The 13,137-nt window shown below is 58.7% G+C and overlaps 1 protein-coding gene across 1 annotated transcript in view; it reads left to right on the top strand.

The window, feature by feature from the left end:
• The window catches only part of XYLT2 (xylosyltransferase 2), a 14,023-nt gene extending 1,028 nt beyond the window's left edge, over nt 1-12,995 (top strand). Inside the window, 12 exon segments of the mRNA XM_019621622.2 lie at nt 1,131-1,250; nt 4,458-4,929; nt 5,684-5,859; nt 6,760-6,962; nt 7,418-7,498; nt 7,723-7,939; nt 8,420-8,596; nt 9,467-9,729; nt 9,831-10,026; nt 10,467-10,800; nt 11,099-11,166; nt 11,168-12,995. Coding sequence (XP_019477167.2) covers nt 1,131-1,250; nt 4,458-4,929; nt 5,684-5,859; nt 6,760-6,962; nt 7,418-7,498; nt 7,723-7,939; nt 8,420-8,596; nt 9,467-9,729; nt 9,831-10,026; nt 10,467-10,800; nt 11,099-11,166; nt 11,168-11,422 — 2,562 coding nt within the window. The 3' untranslated portion in view covers nt 11,423-12,995.
• Nucleotides 12,996-13,137: the final 142 nt, after the last annotated feature.

The raw sequence follows: 13,137 nt of genomic DNA, 5'->3' as shown, positions 1-13,137 counted from the left end.
GCTGGAGCTGCCCCTGCGGCCGCAGGAGTTTTCGTGGATTAGAAACTTCTCCCCCGAGGGCAAAAAGGAATGGAGCAGCCACTGCAAGGAAGCGGGAGGAAGGTGTGTAGGTTGGTCACACGGGCAGCAGGTCGATCGCCAGCCCCAGGGCTGGGTGAATGCGGCAGTGAGTCAGAACCGGGAGCTGCATGTGGTGAGGGGAGCGGACACGGAGCTACCTTTGATTTGAGGATGCTGTGAGTGTGTGAGCTGTGGCAGCCAGGTGTGACTGACAGCCCTGTCCTCTTTCCCTGACCTTGGCTGGAGCACTTCACCTTTCTCTCTCTGCACCGGCCTACGCTGCTCCCCTGTCCGCCGTCACCACTTGGGCAGGCGGTTCCTGGTGCCACCGTCATCAGCTCTGCCTGCCTTCGCTCCTGCCCTGTGCAGCCTCCTTGTTCATCCCGCTTTCCTCGTGCCTCCCCTAGCACCGAGCTGGGCACTGACAGGTTTGGCCATGGGCACCCTCGTCTGTACAGGGGACAGTTCACCACCACCAGTCTCACAGCTCTTAGGACGGGAACGGAGAAGCCTCTCTGGAGAATGCAAGAAGCATCGTGAACTTTACTGACAGCTCAAACCCATCAGCAAGCTGGGAAAAATCCAGTTAACTGTTTTAGAAAGACAACAAAGCTCTTTGCTTCTGAGCTCTCCTGCAGTTTCTGGTTTTGGCCAGACCTGGAGGAGCCACTGTTCCCTGGGGTATTTCTGGTAGAGATGAAGGCAGAACTCTCCCTGGAGTACCTGACCTCGCAGGCTTGGATGGCTCTGGGAAACTCTGGGATCTAATTGCTTGAGTAAATGGCTCCTTCCCACTAATGGACACTGCTCTAGCCTGGCTCATCCCCACCACAAGCCAACTGTGACTTGCAGGAGTGAGCACAAGGGAGCTGCAAGTTTACCATGCAGCATCAGGGGCGAGGCGAGCTCGCCTTCCCTTTCAGAGCAGTGCTGTGCTGATGGTTGCCCTGCATGCCAACGTGGGCACAGGGCAGCTCAGGCATTCCCAAAAAGGGCTGCTCTGGCTGCTGTTGGCTGTACCCTTCCTTTATGGTGTGTCAATCTCCATTCGCCCAGGTCAACGCTGAATTTTGTGTTACTGCAGCAGCAATTGGCGTGTTGGGACTTCTTCATCCAGGAAGCCAGATGACCTTGTTCCACTGGGATCAGCCACCCCCATCCCTGTCCTGGCCGACAGCTTGGAGAGAAAGGTCTGGTCTGTGTTTGGTGCTTTGGGACCTGCCGTGTTTGCTCACAGCCCGCACCGACAGCACGCCCGCTGCAGGCAGCACCAGCATGGTGGGCCCTCAGGTGGGACTCAGGGATGCCCCAACCCGCACGGAGCAGAGCCTCTGACTGTCACAGCAGCACTGCTGGCTCCCGAGCAGCACGCCGGCAGGTCTGTGGTGCCGCTGGCTCATTGCACAGCACTGGTTTGAGCACACGAACCACAAAGTGTCTTTGTGGGTGGAGGTGAGGAGCTGTCACTGGGGAGAAGTGTTGCGGCCCATTCACGTCTTCATGCTCTCGCCTCCCTCCTGTCCTCCGCGCTGCAAGCAGCAGGCCCCTCTCTGGTGCTGGAGTGTTGCTGTCATCCATGTGCTGCAGCCTCCAGAGAAGCTTCCTACAAAACATCTTTTCCTCCAGCTTTGCTGAGATTTCTTGGGTTTTGTTTTTTTTCTCCCCCAGCCAGCTTGTTTGTAGGAGCTGTGACTGAGTCCATTTGAATCATGAGTTTAAGGACCTGCTGCTGGCTGAACTAACAGCAGCTGAGCCTCACATTTCCCCAGTGACTTTGGAACGTGTTGGCATTGGTTTTTCCTGATGAGAGCTTTGACAGGCACCAGGGTCAATCTAGCCCAGATGGAATGTTGCAGGACGCCAGATGTCATTAACTCTGCTCCTCTCTCTCATCACTGGTTTTTCATGTGTATTTGGACCCTCTGCACCATCCAGGACCTGGAGGCCCAGACGGATGCATCCTCTGTGTCCTGCAAAGAAGAGAGGAGATGCTTGGAGGATTTGGCATCTGTGCTGAGAAGCTCTGGCAATGCAGGGGCTGTGATCTTAAGCTCACCTACTGCTTTCTAAAAGAAGTCCTGGGGCAGCCAGTCCCTGTGCCCTTCCTTTCCCAGCAGTTTGGGCTCTATCTGCAGGAGCAGGGGAAGCAGGAGGGATGGGATGTGGGGATGGGCCATGGGGATACAGCATCCTGGTGCCACTCTGGAGGAAAGGTGCTGTGGGGACAGTGGCCACAGCACCCTGCGTTTGGGACATGGTGCTTTAGTCGCCAGGTGGCAGGCAGTGTGAAGTCAGCCCTGCTCCAGGGTGGTGGGATGAGGTGCCTGGCCACAGCTCCATGGCACCATGCGGACCTCAATGGGGCAGTGGGGATGCAGGATGGAGGAAGTGACTGCTGGCAGGTGGCTGGAGTCGTCCGTGTGTGCTGGGAGGAGGGACGGGCAGCTGCTGGCTCTCCCAGGAGCTCTGCCAGAGTCCTGTGCACGAGCCCTAAATACGGCAGAGCAACGTGGCTGAAGCTGTTCTCTGCCTGGCTGGGTGGAGGGATGGCTCTGCTGTGGTGCAGTAATTAGAGGCCATTCAGTTTGTTAGCTGGCAGCTCCAGAAAGGCTGGTGGTGTTTCTGAGGAATTCCCTGCTGTGAATAGCAGCTGAATTCCTTCCAGGGGACACGTGGGGTTCTGTGCGTGGGTGCTGTGCCGAGGTGTGCTGGCAGGGCCAGAGGGTCTTCCTGCAGGGCTGGGCTGAGTCTGTGGAAGAGACTCTGCTCATCAGACACTTCCTGATTCCCTGCTACTGTGACATGCAGAGAAAACAGGTCCATAACTCTCCAAACAGATGGGCCTGTGCAGTGCTAACGAGCTGCTCACCGCCTGTCTGGGGCTGGCTGTGACACCTGACTGCTGGCAGTGGGCTCACCTGGTCCCTGCTCACAGCAGCCCTGTGGCCCCTTCCTGCATAGCCGAGGATTGCAGGCTGTGGGGAGACCATTCACCCAGCACAGGGAGCTCAGGGACACCGTGCTGGCTCTGCCTGTTGGCTGCTCACACAGGCTGGCTGGAACAGGCAGGTCTTGCCAGATGCTTTCTAGCCTTTGCACAGCGTGATTTCTCCTGGCTGTGACCTTCCTGGCAGCTATGCCCACAGGAGGCTTGTGCAGCAAATTAACTTGGTCTCACCATCTCCGTGAGCATCTGTGCATCCTCAGAAGATGCTGCTCCCCCAGAGAAGCTCCCAGCAGGTCTCGCTGCCTGCGGTGACACCTGGTTGGTGCTGTGCTGGTGGCCGTGCCAGCCAAAGCCCTTCCCCAGCCCTGGGCAGCCCTGGCCAGAATAACTCATGGGGCTCGTGCATCTGATGGCATCTGTCGTGCCAACCCTGCGGGCAGCTCTGCTCCTTGGCCCTGCAGCTGCCTCCCTCATTGCTACCATCCAAACTTCTGTGTGTCCAGGAACAACTCTTAGCTCTTCCCAAGTCTAACTCATTTCTGCTAATCAGCCGGCCTGGCAGAGGTAATGAAGTGCAATTAACTGTTCCCTCTGCACACACTTGGCTCCGTGGGAAGGTTTGTTAAAGGGATTTCTAGAGAAGCTGGCGGTCGCTGCATCTGTTCCAGGCGAGTACTGGAAGCCAGGGGAAGGGAGCACAACAGGTTCTTCCCTTACACTTTCAGTCCCAGTAAGTGCAGCTGCCTCTTGTCTGGGACTCCATCCCTTGGATAAGCTGGGCTTCAGAGCCGGCTTGGGCTCACAGAATGATTGTGACAGTGAGGAGCTGGTCTGTTTGCTAGCTGGCAAAGTCACAGCCACAGGCTAGGGGAGCCCTGTGCCTGTCCTCGCTGCTCTCTGCCCACGAAGGATCCTGCAGTGTGGCAGGAAGGCAGAGGAGACCTTGGAGCAATGTCCTGGTTGTGTGTCTTGTGTGCTGCAGCCACAGGGGCTGCAGACCAGTGTCACTTGCTGGGACATAGAAGCTTGGGGGCTGTCCCTGTGAGGGGGCAAAGCACCGTGCAGGGAGGTGATGTGGGGCCGGAGTTGGGGGTTTTGGGTGGGGGAGTGGAGTGAAGGCCTCATTTGCTGCTGGAGCACCTGGCATGCTGCTGTACACAAAGCTAGTTATTCTGCTGGGGGCAGGAGAGTCAGATCGCTGCTCTGGGCTTCCTCTGCTCAGCCCTGAGGAGACACTGCAGTGAGGGGTACCCGTGCCTCCCTTGCTTGCAGTGACGCCAGCAGCCAGCGCTGCTGTGCCTCAGCGTGTCCTGAGGATGGCAGAGAAGGATGTTGGTTGTTGGGCTCCAGTGGGACACAGACGTTGAGCACTGGGAACGAGGATGCTGTGAGCACATCGACAGCAGGGCTAAGTTAATGCTGTGTCCTCTTCTGCATCCACCTGAAACAGGAGCGGCAGAAGAAAGCCAGGCTGCCCGAAAACGGCGATGGCTCCAAGGACTCAGACAGCTCTGCCGGGCGCCGGGGCAGCGCAGGACGGAAGCACGGGCGGTGGCGGGGACGGCTGGACAGCCCTGGGGCTCTGGTGTCAAAGGTGGTGAGAGCTGTGACAGCAAGACACAAAGTGGGACGGCGGCTGCCGGCCGCACCGGACTCCTCCAGCCAGAGGAACCTGACGGAGCCGCGCGGGGACGCCCAGCTGGCCGTCTTCCAGCAGGGTGACACGGGCAGCGTGGAGGGGGCTCCGCAGCCCACCGAGAACAGCTTCACGCCCAAGTGTGAGATCACGGGCAAAGATGCCCTCTCGGCGCTGGCCAGAGCCAGCAGCAAGCAGTGCCAACAGGAAATTGCCAACGTGGTGTGTCTGCACCGGGCCGGCAGCCTCATGCCCCAGTCTGTGCCTCGCCACTGCCCGCTCTCCGGTAAGTCCTGCTCACGTGCCCAGGCTGCCTGTGGGCATCTGGAGTGTCCTGGTGAGATGGGAGGGCCACCTCCTTCGTGCAGCCAGACTGTCCCACCGGCCCCAAAGCTGCCTCCACCTGTTGCTGATTCCCAGATTTCCGCTGCCTCTGTAATCCGATCAAAGCTCTGCCAGCCTCCTTAAACTGGGCTGTTCATCCCAAGCAGCAGCAATTTTAGAGATTGAAGCCAGGTGCAGCTGCGTCTTCTGTTTTGAAGAGCCAGAGGAGGTGTAGTGGAAATGCTAAGTCAGGGCTTGAGCCAGTGGTGGAGCACCTGGTGGGGAAGCAGGGCCAACCCAGGGGAGCTCACATGCACGCAGTGTACCTGACTGGCCAGCAGGGATGGAGCCAGGATCCACCCCTTCCCAGCCCTCATTCAAGGGTTGGCACTGGGTGTGAGGGGATCTCTAGAGATCCCTGCCTACCTGAGGCCTTCCCAAGATAAGCAGCTTCTTTCTCTTAATTCTGTGCCTGCTGCTGTTGTGTTTGAGTAAATTCTCACTTGCTGTGACCTGAGATCTTCTGTTCTGCTGTCATTGCTGCACTTTCCATCGCATTACAGGAGGGCACCCCTCCTTTCCCAGCACGTCCCTGTCAGTGTTACACAAGGGACTGCTCTGCAAGGTGCCTTGCTGCGTGTGGTGGGGCAGCGGCATGCCTGCGCTGTCTGGAGCCAAAGCCAGCAGTGGCTGACAGCCCTCGCTTCCTCGTGCAGGGAAGGTCAGCCCTGTGATCCAGTGGGATGAGAGCCGGCTGCAGCAGGCGCCTCCCAGCAATCCTGTGCGCATCGCCTACATGCTGGTGGTGCACGGCAGGGCCATTCGCCAGCTGAAGCGGCTCATCAAGGCTGTGTACCACCAGCAGCACTTCTTCTACATCCACGTCGATAAGGTATGTGAAGGGGGGAGGGAAGAAGGGAGAGGATGTGCTAGTGGTGTCTGGATCCATCGCCCAAGCAGTCCGTAGAGGTGAGGGTGCAGACAGGTACTAAATGAAGATGAGCTTCTCCTGTACTGGAGGAAGTGACCGGGTGGGGTTTGTCATCACTGTGACTCTCCCACTGTCTCTGCCTCCCCAGAAATAGTAGAATCTGTCACCCTTCCCCGGAGCGGGTTGGTCTCAGGCCTTGGGGCCACAAGCAGCAAACAGTCTGTGCTCTCCTTCCCCCCATTGCCACTTGCTTTCATGTGGGCAGGGCAGAGATTGTAGTCCAGCCCAGAAGATGCAGTGCTCGCACCCTGCTCCTCTGCTCTGTTATTTCTGTGCGCTGGCAACAGCCAAGAAACAGCCCAAAGGCATGGCTAGTGCCAAAACACTCTCTGTTCCATAGATCACAAGATCCCAGGGAGACGTCAGTTTGCCTGGTGGAAGGAAAAGGTCAGCTGGATCAGGCAGGCAACTCCATTCTGGCTCCCCACTTATTGTTTCAGCAGTATAAATGAAAGGGGCTGCTGTGCCCTAGGCAGGCAGCAGATCATGGCTGCTGCTGTTCAGAGAGCCCTTCAGAGGTGGGCTGCCCAGCCTGCCAGCAGGGTTGGGGTCTGGGGGCATGGGTGGGGTCTGGCTGCCTTTTCCAAAGTTTCCAGACCAACCCCTGAGAGCAGCAGCACAAAGTTTAGCTGTGGTGTGGGCTGGGGCACCACAGAGCTGCAGGGTCTGACTCTTGGTACTGCTCAGGAAGGCAGATAGGGGAGTGGGGAGGGCAGAAGGACGTAGAGCAGGGCTGGTGATGAGGAGGACAGGGCCCTGGGAAGAGCAGTGCTCGCTGACCGTGAGCTTCGTCCCCTGCAGCGCTCCAACTACCTCCATCGAGAGGCAGTGGAGCTGGCCCAGCACTACCCCAACATCCGTGTGACCCCCTGGCGCATGGTGACCATCTGGGGAGGTGCCAGCCTGCTGAAGATGTACCTGCGTAGCATGAAGGACCTGCTGGAGCTGACCGAGTGGCCCTGGGACTTCTTCATCAACTTGAGTGCCACTGATTACCCCACGAGGTGGGGACCTTGTTGGATCAGGGAGGATGATGGAGGGGTTCAGGCTGCGTGGTTCCCCAGCAGCCTTGGGAGTAACATTGCTGGGAGGAGCAGGGAGCTCAAGGAAGAGGAGGGTAGAGATTGCACCCACGTGCTGGTGATGATACTTCAGGGCAAGGCTGGTCCCATCTCTGTAGAGGAGCCCAGCCAGTACCTCAGAGGCTGTGCTTTCCCATTGCCTGGGTGTTGCAGGAGAACGTGCACGTGAAGGCATGTGAAGACATGGATGTGCACCATCCCTGCACACCTCAACAGGTGCCAGACAGCAGAGGGGCTGTCTGCCCAGCAATGGAATAAGGGACTGAGTCAGCACCTACCAGGCAGCTTGAAGCTCCTTGTGTCTGATAGCTGCTGCAGCCTGAGTGTTTACTGGGCTGTTTTATCCCTAAACTAACACTTTCTAATTTATCTGTCAGGACCAACGAGGAGCTAGTGATGTTCCTGTCCAAATACCGAGATAAGAACTTCTTGAAGTCTCACGGCCGAGACAATGCCAGGTAATCCCAGTTAAAGACCAAGGGGAGGAACAGGAAAGTGGGGAGACGCGAGAGGAAAAAAACAGAACGGTTGTGCAGGGAGTTATTTTAGCTGTAGCTGCCGGAGCTGAGCAGCCAGCCCTATCACTGGAGTTAATCCACTGGTTTTACACTGCAAGAGATCCGTCCGTGTCGTGGCAAAGTGGGTGACGTCCCTAACGCCTCGTGTTTGTCCCTCTGCCCAGGTTCATCAAGAAGCAGGGTCTGGACCGCCTGTTCCACGAGTGTGACTCCCACATGTGGAGGCTGGGTGAGCGGCACATCCCTGAGGGCATCGTGGTGGACGGTGGCTCCGACTGGTTCTCACTGACACGCAGCTTCGTGCAGTACGTGGTGTATGCAGACGACCAGCTGGTGTCCCAGCTGCGGCAGTTCTACACCTACACGCTGCTGCCAGCCGAGGTGGGTGCTGCTGGGCTGCGGGCAGGGGAGCTCAGAGCTGCCATCGCTGCGAGAGCCGCGTTCTTCTCTCAGCCTTATTCCTTCTCCCCAAGAAACGAACAAAAGCATGGTGCTGGCTTTGGTGGGACTTTCTTCCCATTGTTCTGAACAATGCCCCACTCCATCCTTGCCTCAGGTAGCTGGGAGGGGCATTGCAGGTTCTGCTCTTGCAGCTTTTGTGACTGCCTGTAGGAAGGATGGGGCAAAGGAGCAGACTTGCCAAGGGTTGTGTTTGTATCCAGCCCTGTGCTTTGGGTCCAGACACTTCTGGGCTGGATAAGGAGTGATGTGCATGAATGAGCCAATCTGTTACGGGTTGCCCCGTCCTGGGAACTGGGAGCTATCCGGGCCTCCCTGTTCTTCTGTGAGTGAAGGGTAGGGGCTCCGTTAAGCACCCATCCTCCATCCCCACTGTGTCTCTGTCCCTTCTCTGCCATACAGTCCTTCTTCCACACGGTCCTGGAGAACAGCCATGCCTGCGAGACGCTGGTTGATAACAACCTCCGAGTGACCAACTGGAACCGCAAGCTGGGCTGTAAGTGCCAATATAAACACATAGTCGACTGGTGCGGGTGCTCCCCAAATGACTTCAAACCCCAGGACTTCCTCCGGCTACAGGTGAAAAAGATCCTCCTTTCTCCTGCTCTTTCCCCTCCTCCCTGTCTCCGTGCCCGGCTCTCCTCTGAGCTCCCCTGCAGATGCAGTGCCAGCTGCTCTACATGAGCCTCACCCCGGCCCAGGAGGAACAGGAGCAGGATTGGCTCTCCAGCCCCCGTGGGGCTCAGCACAGATGTGTCTAAGCGCTCCGCTGGCGGGGTTATGCTGACTGCCATGCCTAGCAGCCGGGCTTCTGCTTGCAATGCTGCTCCTTTTCCCAGACTCTTTCCCATTTCCCTGCTCTTTCTTTGCAGACCTATTACTTGGGGCAAATATCTGTTCTTTAAAACCTGTGAAAAAGTGCTGTCATCTTTGGCAGGACAAAATACTTTGACATCCTCCTGTGCTCTCAGGAAGCGGAGATGTAAACTGAACAGTGGAGGTTTGGGAGATCTCTGTCCCTCAGCAGGATTTTCTAGCAAGGGGCTGCAGTACTACATGGTGCACAGCGCTGATCCTACAAGCTGTGCCACATGGCCAGAACTCTGCAGGGTCTTTGGAGGGTGGGAGCCCTTCTGAGCATTGCCAGATATAACAGATAAGAGGTGAATGACAAATGGATGCTTCTGAGCACGCAGAGGGGAAGGCAGTGGGAGAGATTGGAACCCATCTGCATTACCAGTAACCGTACTTTTTTGCTACTGCTGATCCTGCCACAGAGGATCCCACACACAGTCTGTGCTTTGCTGCTCCTTAGCCTGTACCATCAGACGGGGCAGAATGGATCCTAGCATGCTTCTTCCCACTGTGCCTCACACCCGGCCGCCCTGCTGAGGTGGGAGGGCGGAGGGGAAGCCACCATTGCTGTTAGAAATGACTGTGTTGTTCCAGCAACTCTCCAGACCCACCTTCTTTGCCCGCAAGTTTGAGTCGACAGTGAATCAGGAGGTGCTGGAGATCCTGGACACCCACCTGTATGGCAGCTACCCGCCCAACACGCCCGCCCTAAAGGCCTATTGGGAGAACGTCTACGACCGCGTCGATGGGCTCAGCGGCCTCAGCGATGTCACCCTCACCTTCTACACGGGCTTCTCCAGGCTGGGGCTCCGCAAAGCAGCATCTGTGGTGGCACCAAAGGAGGAGAAGCTCTGCAGGTGGGGCATTGACCACGGCTTGGCCCGGGCTCTGAGGGGCGGCTGCACGTCGTGCTGGGAGGATGCTGACGCTCAGTTGTGCAACCTCTGTCTTTCTCCAGATTTGAGCCCCGAGGTTTCCCATCCAGTGTTCACTTGTATTTCTATGACGACCGTTTCCAGGGCTACCTGGTGATGCAGGAAGTGCAGAACTCAGCAACTGGCCAGGCAGAGTCCCTGGAGGTGTGGATGATGCCCCAAGGAGCTCTGAAGCTGGCAGGTCATGGAGGACAGGCAAACCGGTTACAGAACCTTGAGGTATAGGAAAAGTTTCCCTCAAAACTGCTTTCCTCTTGAGCTTTTCTACATCATGCTGCCCTTCTTTCTCTCCAAGCCTGCACGCTGAGTGAGGCAGAGGGACGCCATGCCATTGTCATGGCTGAGAATGAGCTTTGTCCAGGAATTTGGCTTCAGTTTGGAGCTGAACAGCGGAGAAAAGGCTTTGAAGGGATCTTTTGGGGGAGGGGAGGGAGTTGAGGCAGCTGGTGCCAACACCTCTGGCTGCGGAGGGCATTACATGCAGCTGGATTGGCACCGACGTGGTGCAGGCGGACAGGAAAGCAGTGCAGGGTGGGTGTGCGTTGCTTTGGGCTCCAAAGCTCGTTCCCTCTCTGGTTTGGGATGGTGAAGCATAAATCCCGAGCTGGTAGCATCTGTTTGCCCAGTGTCCCGCTGCCTCATGCCTCTTGTCCCTGCAGGTGGGCACAGAGTGGGATCCCAAGGAAAGGCTCTTCCGCAATTTTGGAGGCTTGATGGGGCCTTTTGACGAGCCAATGGCCATGCAGAAGTGGTCGCGAGGCCCCAACCTGACAGCCACAGTGGTGTGGATTGACCCCACGTATGTTATTGCTGCCTCCTATGACATCACGGTGGATGCTGAGACAGAATTCACCCAGTACAAGCCGCCCCTGAACCGGCCTCTGCGCCCCGGCGTCTGGACCATCCGCCTGCTCCAGTTCTGGGAACCCTTGGGGGAGAACCAGTTCTTGGTGGTGCCACAGACCTTCAACCGCAGGCAGCCTCTCAGGAAAGGTGAGGATGCTGAGGGATCGGGGCTGAGGCCTTTCTGTGGGCAGTCCGATGTGCTTCCCCTGGTGTTGGCCTCCAGCCTTGGCTCCAGCAGGAGCCATCCTCCTCTGTGTATCCGCGTGTGTCAGACGAGGCCAGCAGGCCGATACGGGTCTGCCACATCCATCCTCCAGTTGCCTCCCTGTCCCTTGGGCTGGACTACAGGGGCTGCGAGGGGCCGGGATGCTGAGGGTGCTGGGAGGAGGAGCGGAGTGCTGGGGTCAGCAGTGCTAACAGCTCTCCTTGTCCCCGTCCTGCACAGACGATAGCAGCTGGCTGCACGGCGGGCCCCCCCGCAACGAGTACATGGAGCAGAGCTTCCAGGGCCTGGGGGGGGATCCTGAACCTGCCGCACCCCGAGGAGGCAGAGGTGGCGGCGGCACGGAAAGCACAGCTGACGGGGCGGGCGCTGGACGAGTGGGCAGACAGTGCCATCAGCACCTTCTGGGCCGTGGCGGACGTCTGTGTCGGCAGCGAATCCTCCTGCTCCTCCCTGGAGATCTGCAGCAAAACCTCCTGGAGCTCGCTATCCCCGGACCCCAAATCAGAACTGGGGCCCATCAAACCCGATGGGCGGCTGAGGTAGCAGGAGCAGCCGGGGGCGGCGTTGGGAGCGGGGGGCATCCTGCATCACTGCCCTACGAGGGGCTCCAGACTGCATCACCCCGCGCAATTCACACCGCGGTTACTTGAGGAAGAGAGTAGGGGAAGTGCCGGGCTGAGCGGATCCTCCTGGGGGTTTGGTTTGGAGGAGGGGGGAGGTGGTCTTGGCCATCTCCCCCAGGAGTGGGCGCTTGCTGGCCATGGGGAGCGACCCATCGCCGTGGGGCGCTGACAGGAGCTGCGTGGCTCTCAATCCAGGCCTTGGTGTCCTGGGAAGGGCCGATGGAGGAGGGACGGAAGGCTGACGGGGGTGGGCTCTGCACCAACTCAGCACCCTGCCCTCTCTGCCCTGCCCAGGCTGGATCTCTGCAGGATCAGGCCCTGTGCTGCGGGTTGCTCCCCTGGAAGGCTGGCAGGGGACTCCAGGGCAGGGCACACAGGGACGTGCAGGAGCAGGATAGGTCAGAGCCTGCCACGTGCGTGGAGCTGCTGCTGTCCCAGGGCTTGCATCTCACCCCCTCGACCCCAGCCCTTTAGTTTGTATTTTTATAAATATATATAGAAATATATATGATGCAAAGTGCAATAGAGACGAGACCCCGCGTTGGCCGGGATGTCCTCGTGTCTCCACGTCCCCTGAGACTGTAACATACCTTGTTCTCTTGGCTGTCCTGGTGCTGCAGGACAGGGTGCTGGGTTGTTTACATTTTTTTTATTATTGTTTTGCTGTTTACCATTTCCTGCTGGGGGCTGAGGAGGGACCGCATCGTGCTGCCCTCAGAGCAGCTGCCGGACTGTGCCAAACGTTTGGAGCTGTCGATGTTTGCTGTGCGTTGGCTCAGAGGGCGGTTTGAGCCCGAGAAGCCGCTGTGGGACGTCGTGGCCTCTGTCTCTGCTCCACCCACGGCTCCGGGGCGGGCGGGATGCGTCTCCTGCCAAAATGTAACGCGACGGCAGCTGCCCCGGGCCACAGTCCGTCGGCCCCGCCTGCTCTGCTCCCGGGTCAGCAGAAGCTTTCGGGATCTGCTTTGCTTCCCTGGCCACGAAGCAAAGAAAGGAGATCCGGCCGGCTCCATGCGCTCTGTGCTGCTTCTGCTTCCCCCGTCCAAGGGAGCGGCGGCGCCCCGTTCCCAGCCACCCGCCGGCCCGGGCCCTGCCTGCGCCGTTCCTCCGAGACCAGCGCTGCGTGGGACGGCTGGGTTCGGTTTCCCACCCTGAGGAGCTGCTCCACGTGTGGAACTGCGCCTGGAGTTCGTGAGCAGCCCGAGGACGGACGTTGCCTGTGCGAGGACGGGCGAAGGGTGCCGCTGGGGCGAGGGCCGCCCGCTCAGCACCTCCTGAGCCCCTCGCCGCCTTTCTCCCGCACCCCCCCAAGTTCCCCGGGCTGTGCGAGCTGCTCGCTGCTCATCGCTCGCCCTCTTTGCCCGCTCCGCAGCTGCCGGAGCTGTGGGTACGCGCCGGGCCGGCACCGTGCGGAGCGCCAAAATCTGTGTCGGGAGCGTTATGTAAAGTTACCTTGAATATGCAACATCTCCACAAATATATCTATATCTGTACGGTGCGGTCTGTCGGCACCGAGCGGGATAGGGTGCCCCCGGGCTCCGTTCTGCGGTACCGCTTCGTCGCACGGGGCGCTGGGCGATGCTTCCCCCGTGCGTTAATTAACGGCTCTCCTTCCCGGTGTCCGCACGCGGCCCC

Source organism: Meleagris gallopavo, chromosome 20 (assembly GCF_000146605.3).
Source record: "Meleagris gallopavo isolate NT-WF06-2002-E0010 breed Aviagen turkey brand Nicholas breeding stock chromosome 20, Turkey_5.1, whole genome shotgun sequence".
NCBI classification, from domain to species: Eukaryota; Metazoa; Chordata; class Aves; order Galliformes; family Phasianidae; genus Meleagris; species Meleagris gallopavo.
The sequence above is the reverse complement of the archived record's forward strand: the minus strand, read 5'-3'. Positions and strand labels throughout refer to the sequence as shown.